We start from the raw sequence: 18,597 nt of genomic DNA, 5'->3' as shown, positions 1-18,597 counted from the left end.
GGAGAAATTAGAATGGAAATTACAAAATATTTAAAACTGTTGGATGTAGCTAAATCAGCATTGAAGAGGGGAAGTCATAACCTCAAATGCTTATATTGGGAAGGAAGAAACGCTTTGAGTTGATGAGTTTTCTCAATTGAAGACGTTTTGAAAAAGAACAGCAGGAAAAAAAAACCCAAAAAGAAGGAAATAATAAACATAATAATGTTTATTATTTAATAATTAATGCAATAAAATGTACATTCTCTTTGAAACAGCACTTCTAGGCAGTTATCTGAGAGACATTTGCATAAGTAGAAAATAATGTATGCCCCAGGTTGGTCATTACAGCACTGTTTGTGGTAGCAGAAGCCTGGGAATAAATTCAGCAGCTACTCATTAGACAGATTATGGGACATCCACCCAAGGAAAACTATCCAAACATTAAAAAGAATGAGACCCTCTCCTATACGGCCAGGGGAAACATACAGTACACTTTGTGGGGTTTTCTAAATAGATTTATTTATTTATTTATTTATTTGAGAGCGAGAGAGGGAGTGATGCCCGTGAACAGGGGGAGGGGCAGAGGGAGAGCGAGAGAGAGAGAGAGAGAGAGAGAGAGAGAGAGAGAATTTTAAGCAGGCTCTGGGCTCAGCAGGGAGTCTGCTTAAGGACTCTCTCTCTCCCTTTCCCTCTGCACCTCTGGAAGGGAAATGTGGATGAGGAGGGAGGATGCCCACCAGAAATTACTTTATACTGTTTGACATTTGTACCTTGTTCGCAAGTTACCCAATCAATATATTTTTTAAGTTTTTTTTTTTTTTTTGAGAGAGAGAGTGAGTGAGTGAGAGAGAGAGCACAAGCTCGGGGTGAGGCAGAGGGAGAGGGAAAAGCAGACTCCCTGCTGAGTAGGGAGCTCGCTCCCAGGACCCTGGGATCTTGACCAGAGCCGAAGGCAGATGCTTAACCAACTGAGCCACCCAGGGGCACCTAGGATTTTATTTTTAAGTAATCTCCACACCCAACATGCGGCTTGAATTTACATTCCCCGAGATGCTCTATGAACTGAGCCAGCGAGGTGCCCCTTAATATATTTTTAAAAGATTTTATTTATTAGCAAGAGAGAACACTCGCATGAGAGAGAGAGAGAGAAGAGCGAGCGCATATGAGCAGGGGAGGGGCAGAGGGAGAAGCAGACTCCCAGCTGAATAGGGAGCACTCAGGGCTGTGGGGCTCAATACCAGGACCCTGGATCATGACCTGAGCCAAAGTCAGATGCTTAACCGACTGAGCCACCCAGGCGCCCTGCCCTTTAATATAATATTTTTTAGTTAAAAGAAATTTTAGGGGTGTCTAAGCAGCTCAGTTGGTTAAGCCTCTGACTCTTGATTTCGGCTCAGGTCATGATCTACCGGTCATGAGATCAAGCCCTGTGTCAGGCTCCATGCTCAGTGGAGTCAGCTTGTCCCTCTCCCTCTGTTCCTCCTGCTCCCTCCCCTCTCTCTCTCCCTCTCAAATAAATAAATAAATAAAATATTTTAAAAAAAGAAAAGAAATGTTACCATTAAAAAAAAGGGATACTGGGGGCGCCTGGGTGGCACAGCGGTTAAGCGTCTGCCTTCGGCTCAGGGCGTGATCCCGGTGTTGTGGGATCGAGCCCCACATCAGGCTCCTCCACTATGAGCCTGCTTCTTCCTCTCCCACTCCCCCTGCTTGTGTTCCCTCTCTCACTGGCTATCTCTAACTCTGTCGAATAAATAAATAAAAAATCTTTAAAAAAAAAAAAGGCAGGTGCCATTACCATACTCCTATGGGATGAGGAAAAAAGAGGCCCCAAAAGGCTAACTCACTTTCCAAGACCACAGAGCTGGTAAGCGCAGGCTCCCTACTTGAACTCTGCAGTCTGGCCCCAGAGCCTGCGCCCTTACCCTGCACTGCATATTGCAGCCCCCATAACCACAACAGGTACTGCAGTGCGGTGCTGACACGTCTTTAGCGGCAGACCAATCCCATTCTGGCCACTTACAAGCTGGGGGATCCTGGATTAGCCGCTTGAGTCCCCTGAGCCCATTTCCCCATCTGTACAATGTGCACCCCAACATTAACCTCGACTAACACAACACTTGGCTGACCAGGAGGAATGAGGCGTGACTGCCAAACAACTGCGTGACTTTCCGATATGGAAAGAGGGCGGTGGAATGAGGGGTTGGGGTGTTTGGGGAAAAGGGACGCGGAGCCCTAACGCAACGGTGCATCAGTCTTTCCATTCCTTTCTGGCATTGTTTCCTCCATTCAACCGCCGAGCAACTCTCGATCTCTCCCCCCACCTCACCCCACCCCCTATTTTTTTTCCAGGCTGAAAAGAGGTCGTGGTCCCTTTAAGGCCCGCCCCTCCCTCCCCCAAAACTTCCCAGTGTCTGCTCTCTTTTCGATCCCGGACGGCCGGCCAGGCTCGCCGCCGAGCTGGTAGGGGCTGGGGGCGAAGGGTCGGGGAGGGGTGCGCGGGGTGGGTGGGAGGCACCGCCTGCCGCCCGAGCGCAAGGGGTGGGGGAGGGGCGAAAGCCGCGAGCGCGGCGGTGCAGATAACGCGACTGCCGGGCCGCCCGCCGTGGGTGCGAGGGGGCGGGCGAGCGACCCTGAACGCGCCGCGCCGAAGACCGTTCCGCGGCGTCCCGGCAGCGCGCGTCGGCGCGAGGGGCGTACGGGCCGGGCGCGGGGGCGGGGAGGGGAGGGGCCCCTCTCCCCCCTCCCCCCACCGCATTCCTCTGACGTCGGGACCTCGCGACCCCGCCCTTCAGTGGGACCCGCCCCGCCTCCTTCCGTCGCACGGATCACGTGTCGAAGGCACTGCGCCGCCCCCCATCTGTGTTCCGCCTGCCTTTTCGGATCTTCGCAGCGTGACCGCGAACTGATTTAGATTCCCGTCAGCCCGCTTCCAACTTTCTTATCTCCCCAAATCTGCGAACCCACCAGTCCTGTCCCACTGTCTTAGCGCCACTGACCCCATTTCAAACTTAGTTTCCACGAGGGATCCTATTTCGGGAACCCCCTTTGAAGATTCCGAAGCATCTTTGGGGGAGTCGCCCCTATTTCTCACGACTCTGTCCTAAGTGCAGTGTCTCCCCTCCCATCTCCAAGAGGCAGCCCCGTAACGCGGGATCCTGGTTCAGCCCCCGGCCCCGCTCCTAGGTTCCGGCTGTTGGGCGTCGTTGGACCCTAGAGACTGAGGGAGGGCGTTATCTTCAGGGTCTACCTACCCCGTCCCCAGGGAAGGCAGGCCCGGCGGACAGAACAGCAGGACTCCCCTTTGCAGAGCGCGAGCGCTGTGCCGGGTGCTGTGCCTGGTGCTTGGTAGGGGGCCAGCCTCGTTAAGGCTGAGGGAGGGACCACCGCTCCCTTACCCACACAGGACTTCCCCGCCGGAAAAGAGACAGTCACGAGACTGTGACGAGCCGCAGAGATCAGGGCTGTCGCGTGAATACCACACGGCAGGCTAGGGTCGGGACTGGTTGGGACAAGGAAGGCTTTTCAGAGTGGAGACTGCTGGGCGGACAAGAGGACTGATTCCTCCGGCAGGAGGGGTGATGGACAAAGGATTCTAGATGGAAGGGCGGGCAGAGGTCGAGAAGTGCATGAAAGGTCCTTCCCTTTGTGCAAACTGAAAGGCGCTCTTATGGCTGCATTTAGAGGTGGAGCGGAGCGGTGAAAGGACGCCGGCGAACTTGACAGGGTCCGAAGACCCTCGGCAGCGGCAAATAGTTTTCTACTGAAAGGGCTGAGTTTGGGTTATTAAAATTGCTCCGGCGTTGTGGGTGTTCGAGGTGGAAAAGAATACGTTATAGCGGTGGGGACAGAGCCGCACTGGCAGCTGCCCCTCTGCCTCGCTATAACACCCCCCCAGCACCACACACAGCATGTCAATAAAGACTTCGGGTTCGCCAGGCTTCCGCTGGTTTAGAGGGTCGCCCCGCCTCCAGAGACGCCTGAAAGCCTATTTGCGCTTGCGCTCTCGCCTCGGATCCCTTCCTAGACTGCACCAAAAGAACGCCTGCCGGCTTAGGGCGGGCTTTCCTTTTTCACCCAATCAGAGACGACCGGTGGTCCTACGACCCTTTCCACTCTTCATTGACTAATCGGGTAGAGACGCAGAAGATGGGCATCTGCAGTAACCACTGGAGAGAGGCAAAAGGGAGGGGGTTTCCTTTTCTCCTTGCGGAGTGGCGCGAGAAGGTAGTCGTTTTGACTGAACACTAAGAATTTTCGGTTTGATGGATTAGTGAGGAAGCCAATGAAAGTGGGAAGAAGGCGGGGCTTTTCGGGGCGAGTGGGGAGCGTCGTTCCTATCAGGTGCCCCAAGGAAGGCTAGGCCGTGCCAGAAATCCGACCTATCAAATTGGAGTTTATTTTAAGGCGGCGGGGTCAGCCAGATGACTGGCAGAAAGCGATCGCCTATAAGGAGTGTCCCAGACAAACGAGGGCGGGCCCGTCTGCAGAACGGCGTGGGCTGTACCCAATAGGCGCGCAAGGCGTGCGGAGGCTTCCCCTCCCCCCTTGGCGGGACCAGTGGCTCCCCCTATCGGGTGGGGGCGGCGGGTGACGGGCGTGTCCCTCCCCCAATGAGAGGCGGGGGGAGGCGGGTTCTGCGCCGCCATGTCGCGGAGGCTGCTGCCCCGGGCGGAGAAGCGGCGTCGGCGGCTGGAGCAGAGGCAGCAGCCGGACGAGCAGCGGAGGCGGTCGGGAGCGATGGTGAAGATGGCGGCGGCGGGCGGCGGAGGCGGCGGTGGCCGCTACTACGGCGGCGGCAGTGAGGGCGGCCGAGCCCCTAAGCGGCTCAAGACGGACAACGCTGGCGACCAGCACGGCGGCGGCGGCGGTGGAGGAGCCGGGGCGGCGGGCGGCGGCGGCGGGGTGAGGCCAGGGCCCTAGGTGTCGGGGACGGCTGGGAAGGGACGGAAAAATTTCCACTTTGAGGGTATTCTTTTGAGGGGGGGCGCCTCTGCGCACGCGCCCAGGCCCTCACGCCGTGACGGGGGTGGGGGAGGGGCAGGCGTTGGGCAAACGGCGGGGTTTGCGCGAGGACAGGAGCTTGCGCGTGCGCGGTATTCAAAGCTGAGGGTGTGGGAGGCGGAGGAAGGAGCTCGCGCTGCGGGTGGCGCACTGCGCAGGCGCCGCGGGCTGGAGTGTGGGGCCGGGCACGCGGCCGGGCCGTTTTTTTCCCCTTTATCGTTTAATTCACTGTCCTCACGCGCAAGCGCACTTCTGCTTGGGCCTCGTGGGCGGGGGGGGGGCATCGCGTGAGCGGGAACGGGTGGGTGGTGGCCTTTTCCGCGCCTGAGTGGGGAAATCTGGCCGATCGCTATTTAATCTTTATAACGTCATGGTTTGTGTCGATACAGGAGTTCATCTAATTTGGGGATATTCCCCCAAAACAGAATATGTCCCCATTTTTGTGGGCTTTGAAAACCGGAAGAAAGGGGCTTGTGAAAGGCCTTTTTTGCCGTTTGGGAATTGAACTAAGCTTCGGAACCATGACAAGTTTGCTTACAATTTCCTAGGGTTAACTGGGTGCAGTTGGTTTGGTGAACCAAAATGTTCCCTGAGGGTGGGCGTTTTGAAAGGGATTCGAGATCTTTGGTCTCTTAGTCGGAAAGGACTACCATTTGTTCCTCCTGGCGTGGAGCCCATTCCCTCCTTCCTCCTCCTCTCCTGTTCAGCCATTTGCAGGAGTAGCTGTGATTTCTAGTGTTTTAACTTGCGGCAGCCCTTGTTGCACACGTTTTAAAACTACTTGAACTAAATCTTCCAATTAAATCTTTTGTATGAGGTACAGGATGGTATTATATTTCGGAACTTGTAGAGCTGAGGTAAATTTGTTTAGATCATACAGCTAGTGATGGGGGAGGGGCTGGGATTAGAATTTATGGGCTATGGAACTCCAAACCGCTGAGCTGGTAACCATCAGGCGGGTGTGCCTCCTGTGGTTTGTGTGGTTCATTCCTGAAATAGAATCCAATTCTGCCCCTGTTCCATGGACTTCTGCTTGGTGGCTCTCAAACAGGAGGTTGGGCCCAGAGCCCAGGAGACTTGGAGAAAGTTACTTTCTTCCTGATTCCCAGAGGCTTCTCTCTGTGTGGGTGGAAAGATACTTCTTGTGAGGGAACCATCTTGGTTTTTAGTGATATGGGTTGGAGTTTCTTTTTTTCCTGAAGGACGTTTCTCATTTTGATTTTCCATAGTCTAACCTAGGCAGTATTTTCCACCACAGATTTTGGTGGGTTATTAAAGACTAAAGTGGCTTTCACAGCTTCTGCGGCATGCATGGGCTTTTTTACCATGACTGATCCTGGGGATGAGTGGTGGGAACAGTAATGCTTGGCTGGGCTTGTTACACAAGGGAAAGGGCAAAGAAACATTCCAAGACAATGTTGTGATTAAGACTGCAGCAGAAAACTGTTTGAGCCCTTCCTGCCAGTGCTGTCCCCTTTCCATCCCAATCTTTCCCCCCGTTTCCTTGACCAGTGGGAAGAGAAAAATTCTAAGAGGAATGTAAGGTATGGGGCATGCCTTGTTTTCCATTCTGCCTTTCTCAGAAGCTACAGCAAGAGGTATAGGCAAGTGGCCACCCAGTCGGGGCCTGAGCTCTGCTGACCCGAAATCCTTTTGGGGTGACTGGTTTGTATTGCCATCCCTTGTTGTCTGCCCTGTGTGACACTTAAGTTTCTTATCTGATTGGGTCTCCAACAGCACAGAGGGCAGTGGGCCACCATCTTGTACAGCAGGAAATGAAGTTATGTTCTTGCTTCCTTTCTCAGGAGAACTACGATGACCCACACAAAACCCCTGCCTCCCCAGTTGTCCACATCAGGGGCTTGATTGACGGTGTGGTGGAAGCTGACCTTGTGGAGGCCTTGCAGGAATTTGGACCCATCAGGTACTCCGCCCAGAGACTATGGTTTTGGACATAGAAATCGCCTCCTTGGTGTCTTGTGCGTCCTTAGTTTCTGGTTGGGACTGGCATGGCCAGTTTGGCCCAGGGTCCTTTGGCTAGGTCCTGGGACTCCTCCACTCTGGGATTTTATCGTTATAGTTTGGGTCAGGTTATAGCAAGTTCCATGTCTTTTGGGGGGGGGGGGTTGGTTTTTTTTCCTTTTCTTTGATTTTTTAGCTTCTAGCCCGCATTCTCTCATTTATCGAGTATTATTGTCACATGTTAGGTACGGGGCATAGAGTAGCAAATGAAGCTTTTGGGCTCCTCCCAGACAGCTGCCTACCCAGAGTGATCAATACTGTGATAGGAAAACCCAGGAGACCGCGGGAGGCATCTGACTCAAGGGAGGAGGATTCAGGAAGGAAGGCTTCCCAGAGGAGGTGATGCCCCAGCTACATCTCTTGCCTGTTTTGCCACTTAGGGTGCAGGGTGTTCAGGTCAGGAAACCATGGTGGAGGTACAGAGGAGTCCAGAGAGAGAAGTCCGTTCAGGGAAAGTTGAACGTCATACTCTTGTCTCTGTTCCCTCGAGGACTGAAACATGTGTTCTCTCTGCCAGTTATGTGGTAGTAATGCCTAAAAAGAGACAAGCGTTGGTGGAGTTTGAAGACGTGTTGGGGGCTTGCAACGCTGTGAACTACGCAGCCGACAACCAGATCTACATTGCTGGCCACCCAGCTTTTGTCAATTACTCTACCAGCCAGAAGATCTCCCGCCCCGGGGACTCGGATGACTCCCGGAGCGTCAACAGTGTGCTTCTCTTCACCATCCTGAACCCAATCTATTCCATTACCACGGTGCGTGCCAACAGGCTTTCTTTTAGATGCTTTTGTGAGCTCTCTCTTCCTCTTATCCTCTCCCCTGACCCAGATTGACCTGCTAGTGCCCTTTCATCTTGGCTGTGTGCTTTTTACAGGATGTTCTTTATACTATCTGCAACCCTTGTGGTCCTGTCCAGAGAATTGTTATTTTCCGGAAGAATGGAGTCCAGGCCATGGTGGAATATCCTTTGCTGGGAAAGGGGTGTTCTTTGAGGTGGGGGCTCTCACAAAGCTCTGCAGGGGTCCATCCTTTGAACCATCACGGAGCTCCTGATGGCTGCCAGGTGCCAGATCCCTTCCTAGAGCCCCTAGTCTGATGGGAGGGATCGTTAATGAGCAGTCTGGCGTGTAGTGTGAAAGCTCAGAGTCTAAAGTGCCATGGAGGGGAGGAGCGACCAGCAGATCCGGCAGGGTAATACCCTGTTGCCATGAGGAGATAGGAGCTGGTATTCAGGGCAGAAGAACCGGTCTCTGTAAAGGTCCTCACGTGAGCAGGAGCATAGTGTTGGAGAAAGCAGAAGACTTCACGGCTGGCAAGGGGGAGAGAGTTCACTGCCAGCATTGGAAGCAGTGAGCAGGGCATCCAAGGCAGTGCTGTGAAGCACATGGTCAGGGTGTGGTGGGAAGCCCCTGACGGAGTTCCGGGCAGGAGCATCATCCGGTTGATGTTTCAGAGATTATGCAGGTTTAGTCACAGTGCACAGCATGAGAGAGAGAGGACTGGGCAAAGCCTGGGGTGGTGGCAGAGGGAGTTGGCCGCCACCTCTGAGCTGGTGGGGTTGGGAGTGCAGATGACAGAGGAACTCTGGACAGTGAGTGTCCACCCAGGGCAGCACTCCAGCCCCTTTCCGTGCGAGTGGCCAGTGACTGTGGGCGGTGAACTAACCCCAAAGCTCACGTGCAGTATGGTCTTTGGGTGCTCCCTCGTCCTCCTCCCTTTCTGGGACCCTTTTCAAAGAGCACCTGTCTCGGGGCTTTCCTTAACTTCACCCACGTTTGATTCTGTGCAGAGTGCCCAGCGGGCCAAGGCCTCACTCAATGGGGCTGACATTTACTCGGGCTGTTGCACTCTGAAGATTGAATATGCGAAGGTAGGTGTAGGAAATGACTGCCCTTGTCAGCTTCCAGATGAGCTGGGGCCTGGCTGATTTCAAGCTTTGTCTTGTCCCTGCAGCCCACACGTTTGAATGTGTTCAAGAACGATCAGGATACTTGGGACTACACAAACCCCAATCTCAGTGGACAAGGTAATCCTGATGGCCACTTTGTTCTAAACACACCCGCCCTGCCTTCACTCGACTAGTGCACTTCATAGACCGGGGCTCAGGGTTATGTAATGCCATTGGGCTCCCTGTGGACATGGGAGGGCCGGGAGGTGGGGGAGGGGGAGCGCGGTCAGCTCTTGGAAAAGATGCTCCAGTGGGAGAGGGTGAATGAGGGGGCCTGTGTAGGTTCTAGCTGCTGCTGGGGGCCCTTTGACGTGGCCGAGGGTGTAGAGCCAGGGCAGAGGCTTGGACGGGTTGGGGAGCAGGGCCTCGCCGAACACAGGGTGTGGCGATGGTTTATAAACCAGTAGCAGCTCCCAGATGGATTCTGCTGCTGCCCTTCTAGGAGCCTGCCTAGGGTCACTGACTCTCCATTCTCACTGGGCCAAGAATGGTTCTTTTGCTCGCCACTCTCCAGAGGGTCTGCTGGGGGAAGGGCGGGAGCAGACTGGGGAGGTGACGAGGGCGCCCAGACCCTTGGAGCAGAGCCTTTGAGCAAGTTGACCTTGTGGAGGTGAGACACCCTGGATTGGAGCAGGGCGGACACGCCTCACCTCCCTTGTAGCGGGGACTCAACATCTCTGCGGGGGGCCCAAACGGACAACCCCCTTCCTAGACTCTGTCAAGAATGGTTTGCCTTGGATAGGAGGGAGAGGTCAAGGATTGCCTTTGGAAAAGCAGCGGCACCCCCTCAGCAAGACCGTCCATCTCTGTCTGTCTTGGTCTGATACGTCGGACTAGGCCACGGGCTGAGGGAGGAGGCCGGTTGCTGACTTCTCACGGGCCCTGGGAGGCCAAAGGCCCCCATTCCTAAGCGGGCCTGTCTTGCTCGCCCTCGCAGCTGGGAAGCAGTGGGCAGGGTGGGCTAGACTCTTCCCCAGGACCCTCACGGTGGGCGCTGTGGGCCTGGCCGCCCCTCCAGAGGTCAGAGGCAAATTGGTGACCGAGTGAATGTACCAGAGCGGGCAATGGCATTACATGACCGCTAACAGAAACATGGCAACCAACCATTTCTTCTCCAAGGAACATAAATAGAAGATGTGCAGACCGGCAGGGGCTAGTGGCAGGGGCTGGCTGTGCATTGGTTTTGATGCCTCTCAGCTCTGGCCGCCCCAAGACTGGGGGGCAAAAACGAGAGCTGAGGAGGTGGCCTGGAGTGAGGGCGGTGCTTCGCCACCCCTCGGGAACCATACTTCAGCGGCTCTGCCTCTGCACATTGCTCACCAACACACAGGGTAGAAAGCACTAGCTCTTCCTGGAGAGAACAGAACACGCAGCCTGCACCACGTCCCCAGAAACAGCCGCAGACTTGAGCTCACTACATCAAGAACACCACACCGCGCTCCAAGGAACAGCTACAAGCACAGAGACAGAGGCAGACAGAGACAAAGAGAGAAAGAGACGCAACATGGCAGCAGACACTGCTTTCTTATTAAACATTAAAAAAAAAAGTCAAAATCCAAGCAAACTTGAACCCGAGAATGTACACAGAAGTAGGAAACACAGAGAACAGAGCTCTCCCAGCCAGCCAGCGGCGCTCTTTTCGGAGAACGTTCATAGACCGAAGTAGATTCCATGGGCCTCCAAGACAATAGGATCCTCTCTCCATTCCTCGCCATATGGGTTGTTTTTTTGTTTTTTGTTTTTTAAGTCCTTTGGTTTGGGGAGGGCCTTTTTTTTGTTCTTTTCTGTTTTGATATTTTTTTTCCGCAGTCATCGGCTGCCAACATTATCTGCACCAACTGGAGATCAGAAACCAAAAAAAAAAAAAAAAAAAACTTAAACCACAACAAAAAAAAAATCAAAAAACCAAAACAGACCTAAAGCCAGACAGCCAAACAGCTCAGAGGTACACAGTTACCTGCTGGCGGGTAACCGGGCGCGCTCCCAAGGCCAAAGCGCGGGCATAGTGGGGCCACTGGCACACTTCATACCCAGGAGACACGCACACGGAGCGCTACACAGCCAGAAGCACCGCACTGCAGCACACAGTGTGAGGAGCTGACAACACGGACACTACCCACTTCATACACCTTTATTTTCCACTTTCTGGTATCTTCTGAGGACAGAACATCTGTGAGCCATTTTTGATTTAATCGAAACATTGACTTTTAAAACAATTCTTAAAAAAAAAAAATTGTAGCGGATGTGTACCGTAACTTGTATTTATGACTGTAAAACCATGTGATGCAGGGTCGCAGTGTATGTTTGATGGGACGCCATCTTTCAGAACTGTGCTAACTCACTGTTGAAGCGTCCAATGGTAAGAGAAAATACAGATTTGTTTTTTGTGACAAATGGACATTGTACTCTGTACTTCTGCTGTAAGTAGCCCTTTTCCATCTTTGTAATGACTGATTGTTGAAAACAAAACACAGGCCGGGTGGCAGGAAAGGGCAGTGGTCTCGAGCCCTGGGTTTTGGAGTCAGCCAGACCTGGGTTCAGATCCTGGCTCGGCCGCTAACTTTTGCTTTGTGACCTTGGGCCAAAGTGTCTTTTAACTGCTCAGTTAAAAGTTGAGTGCTCAGGTTCCTTATCTGTAAAACGGGGCTAAAATAGTACCTACCTCATAGGGTTGTTGTGAGGAATTTCCGAAGCGGTGATGTCTGTAAAGCGCTTCGCACAGTGTCTGCCACTCAAGCGCTAAATTCATGTAGCGACTATGAATTGCAGCGGGGGTCTGGGGTGGATCTGCGCCATTGTCGGGGTCTGAGAATGTCGATGCCTTGTATATGACTGTTCAATTGAACTGGTTCTGATGTTGCCCTGCTTATCCTTTCCCACAGTCCCTCTTCTCGGGTTGGATGTGACTTGGGGGAGGGAAGGGGGAGTGGCAGGGAAGACCAGGGTTGAGAAAGAAGAGGCCTAGAGAGTGGGGCCTAGAGCTCCTAGAACCTTGGGACTTTGGGGGCCAGATTTTATCTTTGTGCCCTGCCTTTCCTTGGTGGTTTTTCTGCTCTTAATTCCTCTCCCTTTATTGGGAGTTGTTTCAGAAATCTGTTCTTGGCCTCCATAACGTAGCAGCTTCCGTAGCCTCTGCAGGTTTCCCCGACGGCCCAAGAACTGGGCTTCCCGTTTGGGCCAGGGCAGGATAGAAAGCGAGCCCAGAAGCTGGCCTCATCCTTCTTAGAGAAAGGAAACCAGCCACTTGGCATGGGCAGGGCACGGGAAGTGGGCTCTAGCCTTGAGGCTTGGGCTTCATGCCCACCCTGGGTCAGGCCACAGGAAGGAGGCCCCAGCAGCTCCGATGAGGAAGGGTGGGTTTGCCTTAGGCTTGCAGGAACTGAAGGTCTTTGAGATTAGCCCCTAGTCAGGAGGGTGACCCCCTTTGTTCCAGGTTAGCCTCTAACTGTTTGCTCTGTCCACAGGTGACCCTGGCAGCAACCCTAACAAACGCCAGAGACAGCCCCCTCTCCTGGGAGATCACCCCGCAGAATATGGTGAGGGCAGGGGGTTCCCCTCCGTGGACTCCCGTGGCTCATGTGCCCCTGCCCGCCGCCCGCCGCGCAAATTCTCACCCGTCCTCCCTCTCTTTCCTTCCCACCCCCCAGGAGGGCCCCACGGTGGGTACCACAGCCATTACCATGATGAGGGCTACGGGCCCCCCCCACCTCACTACGAAGGGAGAAGGATGGGCCCACCAGTGGGGGGTCACCGTCGGGGCCCAAGTCGCTACGGCCCCCAGTATGGGCACCCCCCACCCCCTCCCCCACCACCCGAGTATGGCCCTCACGCCGACAGCCCTGTGCTCATGGTCTATGGCTTGGATCAATCTAAGATGAACTGTGATCGGGTCTTCAATGTCTTCTGCTTGTATGGCAATGTGGAGAAGGTGAGCCTCTGTTAGGTCCGTTGCTTCTCTTGTAGACCTAGCGGGCCGAGCCTTGTGCGTCACGGTGGGGGAAGGAGCCTGGCTAGCAGCAGGCTGGTTCCGAGAGGGTGACTCAAAGAAGCAGGCGACCGGCTGCAGACGTTTTGTTTGGTCCTCACCGTGGGTTTTTTGTTGTTTCTTCATCGGGGGGCATTAAGCAGGACTTCTTCATATAAAAGTACTAATACTTACCGTCACAGGAATGTTTGTGATTTACAAAACTCGGTCTGTTGTGGCCAGAGATCATCGTGTGAGGATTTTCTTGAGAAAAGATGATTTGGCAACACTGGGCCTTCCTGCCTTGCCTGTGGGACAGGTGGCTGTTCACCTCTGACCAGGTGGCTTTTTTCTCCATAACCCAGCTGAGTCCTGGGGCCTCCAACCTCGCAGCCCCTGGCTTAGCCCGGGCGTCAGCGGCAGTGGCAGTCGTAGCGCAGGTTAAGCGTGCCTTCCGTGCGCCAGGCGCTGTGGAAAGGACTTGACACGGAGCAACTTGCTTGTTAACTAGAATCTTTGATGAGACAAGTTGGGGCAGTGAAGGCATGGAGGCTAAATAGCTTGCCCAGGTTCACAGACCTTTATGTGGAAGCAGGGCTTCGTGCTAGAGAAGCTGGCTTCAGCGCCTCTGTCAAGCCGCGTTCACTGCCTTGAGTACTGTCACCCACGGCGGTGTTTCCCATCGCGGGCCGCACTGTAGACCGTGTGCATCTGTTCACAGACGTTGGTGGCAGTGTCTGCTTTGTTTTCTCAGTGTGCCCCCCCCCCACTTTTTATTGTGCTTCATTAAGTGATGCACTCGTGGGTCGTGTCCTGAGGTGAGAAAAATACTGCCTGGTGCGCTGAGCCCTTCCTGTAGGTGTGTCACACGCACTTCTCTGTGCTCCTGATTCCTCATTCACAAGTGAGGGAGATAGGGAAGCCTCGCTCTAGAGCCAGGAGTTCCTCGCTTTTAACTAACTCAGAAGGGGTGGGAGAAGGTCCCTGGCAGCCGGGCAGGAGCACTGATCACGACTGGTCTCCTCAAGGTGAAATTCATGAAAAGCAAGCCAGGGGCCGCCATGGTGGAGATGGCTGATGGCTATGCTGTGGACCGGGCCATTACTCACCTCAACAACAACTTCATGTTCGGGCAGAAGCTGAACGTCTGGTAGGTACTTAGTCTCCTCAGGCTTAGGAGTGTCGGAGGAGAGCTGAGGGAAGAAGGGAAGCGGAATGGGGCCACTCTGGAAAGGGCCCAGCAGAGGAGCACGGCAAGGCTGGGTGCTTGTTGGGGCAGGAGTGGGGTGTGGCGGGAACGCTCCCCGACGTTCAGCTGAAGCAGTGGGAAGAAGTATGTTGGCCTCGCCTCATCTGTGGAGCAATGTCCCCTGAGGCACACACCATCTTCAGACAGGAGGGCTTGGGGTCTGACAGAGAGCTCCCCTTCCCCATACAGTGTCTCCAAGCAACCGGCCATCATGCCCGGGCAGTCCTACGGGCTAGAAGACGGGTCCTGCAGCTATAAAGACTTCAGCGAATCCAGGAACAATCGGTTCTCTACTCCAGAGCAGGCAGCCAAGAACCGCATCCAGCACCCTAGCAATGTGCTGCACTTCTTCAATGCCCCTCTGGAGGTGACTGAGGAGAACTTCTTCGAGGTGGGTGCAGTGCAGTTGGTCCCTCACCACAGTCGTCTGCATCTGAATGAACCATTTATTTTTAGTCTTTCCGAGTACCTATTGTGCCCTGGCTCCACCAGGCCCTGAGTTGGGTCCCGGGGGATGCAGCAGGGACCAGGACAGACAGGCTGAGAATGGCACCAAAGCTCTAGGCGCAGTGAAGTTGGTTGTACTGTGCATTGTTGACAAGCTAAGATGGCTGCTATTTGCTGGAAAGGGTTTCTCCCTGTCTGGGTGAGAGTGGTGAACAGAGTCCAGTCTCAAAGCATTCACGTAGTCAGGCCCTTCTGTGCCTAGATAACATCAGAAGGGAGGCTCCTGTTCAGGCCTCGTCAGAGGAAACTGGGGCATTGAGTGGGGGAGGAGAGCTGACTGGCAGGATTGGACTTCAGACATTGTTCGGCCTGAGATGTTCTCTTTGGTTCAGCAAACATTTGTTTAGTGCCAGTACCCCCAGATGGGGATTTTATAAAGCAGTTTCTACCGTAATGGTGATAGTTAACTGTAGTAGAAACATAGTAAGAGCGGTGTTTCTAAAACTTTTTTGGGTCGTGGTGAGGGGCACCTTAGTATGTTGTGTGATCAAAGTTTAGAAAGTCCAGGGGCGCCTGGGTGGCTCAGTCGTTAAGCGTCTGCCTTCGGCTCAGTGCGTGATCCCGGCGTTATGGGATCGAGTCCCACATCAGGCTCCTCCGCTGGGAGCGTGCTTCTTCCTCTCCCACTCCCCTGCTTGTGTTCCCTGTCTTGCTGGCTCTCTCTCTGTCAAATAAATAAATAAAATCTTTAAAAAAAAAAAAAAGAAAGTCCAGAAAAATGTAGGTACTCTGTCGCAGGCTGCTGGAGTCCTGCTACATGATACTCCTGTTTCTGAATCTGTTTTCTATCTTGCAGATCTGCGACGAGCTGGGAGTGAAACGGCCATCTTCTGTGAAAGTATTCTCAGGCAAAAGTGAGTAAACTGCCCCCACCTTCTTTCCCCATTCCTTGGTTGTAGGTGGGTGGCCCCCTGCTTCCTGCTCAGGTCAGCCTAAAACTGACTTTTCGTTCTGATCAGGTGAACGCAGCTCCTCTGGGCTGCTGGAGTGGGAATCCAAGAGCGATGCCCTGGAGACTTTGGGCTTCCTGAATCATTACCAGATGAAAAACCCAAGTGAGTATCTGTGTGTCCTGTAGTCGTGCCCCTTGCGGCCTGATGGTGGGCTGGCTTCAGGCCAGAGCCATCCTTCCTGCCATCAGCATAGGGCCCCAGAGATCGCTTCACTGGTGCTGACATGGGCAGGCGGGACCTGGTCGCCAGGAGATTAGCCGGATGGTCCCCATGGGAGGGAGGGCCAGCCTGGCTGCTTTTCGCCACCCACTCTGCCAGCCTGAGGGTTACTGAGACTTGTTCTCCAGGGGCTGGCGTTCTGTGCGTCAGAAGCTGCCAGTAAACACCCAGCACTGTTCTGTTGCAGGGGCTGGCTCAGATGGTACCCAGGAAAGGGGCTGATCTGACCAAGCGGGGAATATCTGCCCACTTGGGCCCTGTGCCACCTGAGGAGCTGGGAATGGGATTCTCCATGGAATTGAAGGCAGGGGGAGAGGAAGTGCCTTCAGTATTGGGCTTGTTTGTAAGTCTCATGTTGGGCAGTGACCAGTTAGATCCCCACAGGCGAACTGCAGAAATGGAGGGTGCTGGGGTAGTTGGCGCCTCCAGAGAGGGGGGACCCAGCCAAACGTCTCTCTGTTCTCCTTTGCAGATGGTCCATACCCTTACACTCTGAAGTTGTGTTTCTCCACCGCTCAGCACGCCTCCTAATAGGTGCCCAGGAAGAGTCCCATCTGAGCAGGAAAACATTTCTCTTTCCTTTATGCTGTTTTTTTTTGTTCTGGGTTTTTTTTTCTGTTTTGTTTTTGGTGGTTTTTTTTGGCAAAAGTTCTGTATTCCTTTTTTTTAAATGCTAGGTTAGTGGGCTTAACCGTAACGGAAACGCTGGAAGTCTGGAGGGGGAGGGGAAGGGGACCTGATATCTCCCAAGATTAACCTTCACTTTTTAAAAAATTACTGTACATGTGATTTTTTTTTTCCTGTTCATACATTTGTGCTGCCCGTGTACTCTTGGCACATTTCAATAAAATTGTTTGGAAAATAAACATTGTGCTTACTGGGATTCCAGGGTGTGCCCGCTTCCCTCCCACCTGGTCTGCTGAGGAGCAGGCAGGCTGGGACACAGCTGCCGGCGCTGGGCAGACGCAGGCCCAGCCTGGGAATGCTACTAGGAATTGAGTGTGTTGAGGAAAATTTGGGAGGGCTGGTGGCGTTCTTCATGGGCTCTGCCCAAGCAAGCCAAATCTAGTTGGAGAGTCACTTAAAAAGTAAATGGTGCTGGGAAAAAAAAAAAAAAGGAGCTTTCATCCTGCCAAGTAAATTCTTTTTTATAAGGTGCAAAATAAAACATAAAAGTGAAGGTCTGCTCCCCAGTCCTTTTAACAATTTTTGGTGTGTTTCCCCACTCCCATAAAGTTCTGTTTTTTTGTTTTAACAAAATGTTTTATGCTGTACAGTGTTCTGTATCCTATCACACACACAGCTTCCTCCTTATCTTTACCCCTGCCCAGTATCTCACGGGGATGTCATGATCTCTCTGGTTCTAAAGGTAAAATCCAGTTTCTGGCTACCATAAACCGTACTGCTATGCATACAGATGCCTCAAGCCAGCTTCCCTGATACAGATCTGGAGGTCAGTTCCTAGCAGTGGAATCGATGAGTTAAAAGATAAATTCGGGGTGCCTGATAACAATTTGGGGCACGTGGTTAAGACGTCAATAACTTGATCTCAGCTCAGCTCTTGGTCTCAGGGTCGTGAGTTCAAGCCCCGTGTTGGGTTCCATGCTGGGCACAGTATCTACTTAAAAAAAAAAAGCAATGTGATACTCTGCAATTGTGGTAGATGGGAACTTGTGTGTATGGCTGGGGGGGCTATAGGTGGAAGGAGCCTACTCTAAGGACCTTGACTCATGCTGGAAGGAAGAGGCAGTCTGCGGAGAACAAGTGAGGACGGTTCACTGTGCCTTGTTCGTGCATGTGCACCTGGAAACTCACTGGGGTGCCTGGCTGCCTCAGTCCGTGGAGTGGGCAACTCTTGAACTCAGGGTTATGAGTTTGATGCCCATGTTGGGTGTAGAGATTTCTTAAAAATAAGATCTTAGAAAAGAAAAAGAACCCACTTGGGGAATTTACGGTGAAGTTTTTAAACTCAGGTTATTCACATCTGCAGTCCACATGGCGTTTATGATGAAACTGCTTCGCCAGGGTAAGTTTCGAACAACCTCTGGAAAAGAGCAACTACCGTTGCCTTGCACCCACAAACTTCTAAATCCTCTAGGATTTGTTGTCCAGCCAATCATGGGCGTAAGAAAATGTTCCCATTTTGCCTGCCAGCACCCAGTTTTCATCCCTTGTCAGCAGTTTTGAATCTCCTTCCAGAGATCCTCTATGTATGTACTGTGCTCTACGCACAAACAGCCATATAGAACCATCTTCTTTACACCAACTGATGATGCTAAATGTACGCCCTTAAATTCTCTTCGGCCACCTGGCTGGCTCAATTGGTAGAGCGTGTGACTTTTGATCTCGGGGTTGTATGAACCCCATGTTGGGTGTAGAGATTACTTGAAAAAATCTTAAAGAAATTTAAAGTTGTTCCTCTCTTACGTTGGTGTCTGCATAGTGGCCTCAGAGCTTCCCACTGTATAGATAACTATAAACAGTTCTCTGCTGATGGAAGTTACTGGGTCTGTTTTCCAAAAGAGCGTACCTGTCTATGACACATTAAGGAGGCAAGGTATTTCCTAGAATCCCATCTGTCTGGAGGCCTCTGTTCACCTTGGTGCACATCTCCCTAAAGAGCGTACTTAAGCAATTTTATGGCACTTTTGATGCTCTTGGGTTAACTGGCTTTTTCCAAAATAGTTTTATTTTTTAAAGAAATTATTTTAGGGGCGCCTGGGTGGCACAGTCGTTAAGCGTCTGCCTT

The 18,597-nt window shown here is 52.9% G+C and overlaps 1 protein-coding gene across 7 annotated transcripts; it reads left to right on the top strand.

Moving 5' to 3' along the window:
- The first annotated feature begins 2,354 nt into the window (after positions 1 to 2,354).
- Positions 2,355 to 16,714, top strand: HNRNPL (heterogeneous nuclear ribonucleoprotein L). 7 transcript variants are annotated; one of them, XM_048223741.2, is made up of 13 exons: positions 2,355 to 2,445; positions 6,792 to 6,910; positions 7,526 to 7,763; positions 7,883 to 7,968; positions 8,782 to 8,878; positions 8,962 to 9,034; positions 12,421 to 12,492; positions 12,604 to 12,884; positions 13,949 to 14,070; positions 14,359 to 14,560; positions 15,473 to 15,530; positions 15,636 to 15,731; positions 16,321 to 16,714. In XM_048223741.2, the coding sequence occupies exons 3-13, from the start codon at positions 7,539 to 7,541 to the stop codon at positions 16,377 to 16,379; spliced, it is 1,371 nt and encodes a 456-aa protein (XP_048079698.1). In that variant the 5' UTR covers positions 2,355 to 2,445; positions 6,792 to 6,910; positions 7,526 to 7,538; the 3' UTR covers positions 16,380 to 16,714. The 7 variants fall into 7 exon arrangements, with proteins under 7 accessions (XP_048079698.1, XP_044234036.1, XP_026338157.1 ...); XM_026482372.3 differs by lacking the exon at positions 2,355 to 2,445 and adding an exon at positions 4,615 to 4,887; XM_057314366.1 differs by lacking the exon at positions 2,355 to 2,445 and adding an exon at positions 5,267 to 5,287.
- The last annotated feature ends 1,883 nt before the right edge of the window (positions 16,715 to 18,597 follow it).

The sequence above is a fragment of the Ursus arctos genome, unplaced genomic scaffold (genome assembly GCF_023065955.2).
Source record: "Ursus arctos isolate Adak ecotype North America unplaced genomic scaffold, UrsArc2.0 scaffold_19, whole genome shotgun sequence".
Lineage (NCBI taxonomy): Eukaryota > Metazoa > Chordata > Mammalia > Carnivora > Ursidae > Ursus > Ursus arctos.
This window is presented reverse-complemented; position numbering and strand designations above follow the sequence as displayed.

Bases quoted from the DNA above. Each gene is read 5' to 3' on its own strand.
- HNRNPL (XM_026482371.3), top strand. From the start codon at position 4,630: ATGTCGCGGAGGCTGCTGCCCCGGGCGGAGAAGCGGCGTCGGCGGCTG. The intron at 15,531-15,635 runs GTGAGTAAACTG...CGTTCTGATCAG, and splicing joins GAAAGTATTCTCAGGCAAAA to GTGAACGCAGCTCCTCTGGG. The intron at 15,732-16,320 runs GTGAGTATCTGT...TCTCCTTTGCAG, and splicing joins TTACCAGATGAAAAACCCAA to ATGGTCCATACCCTTACACT.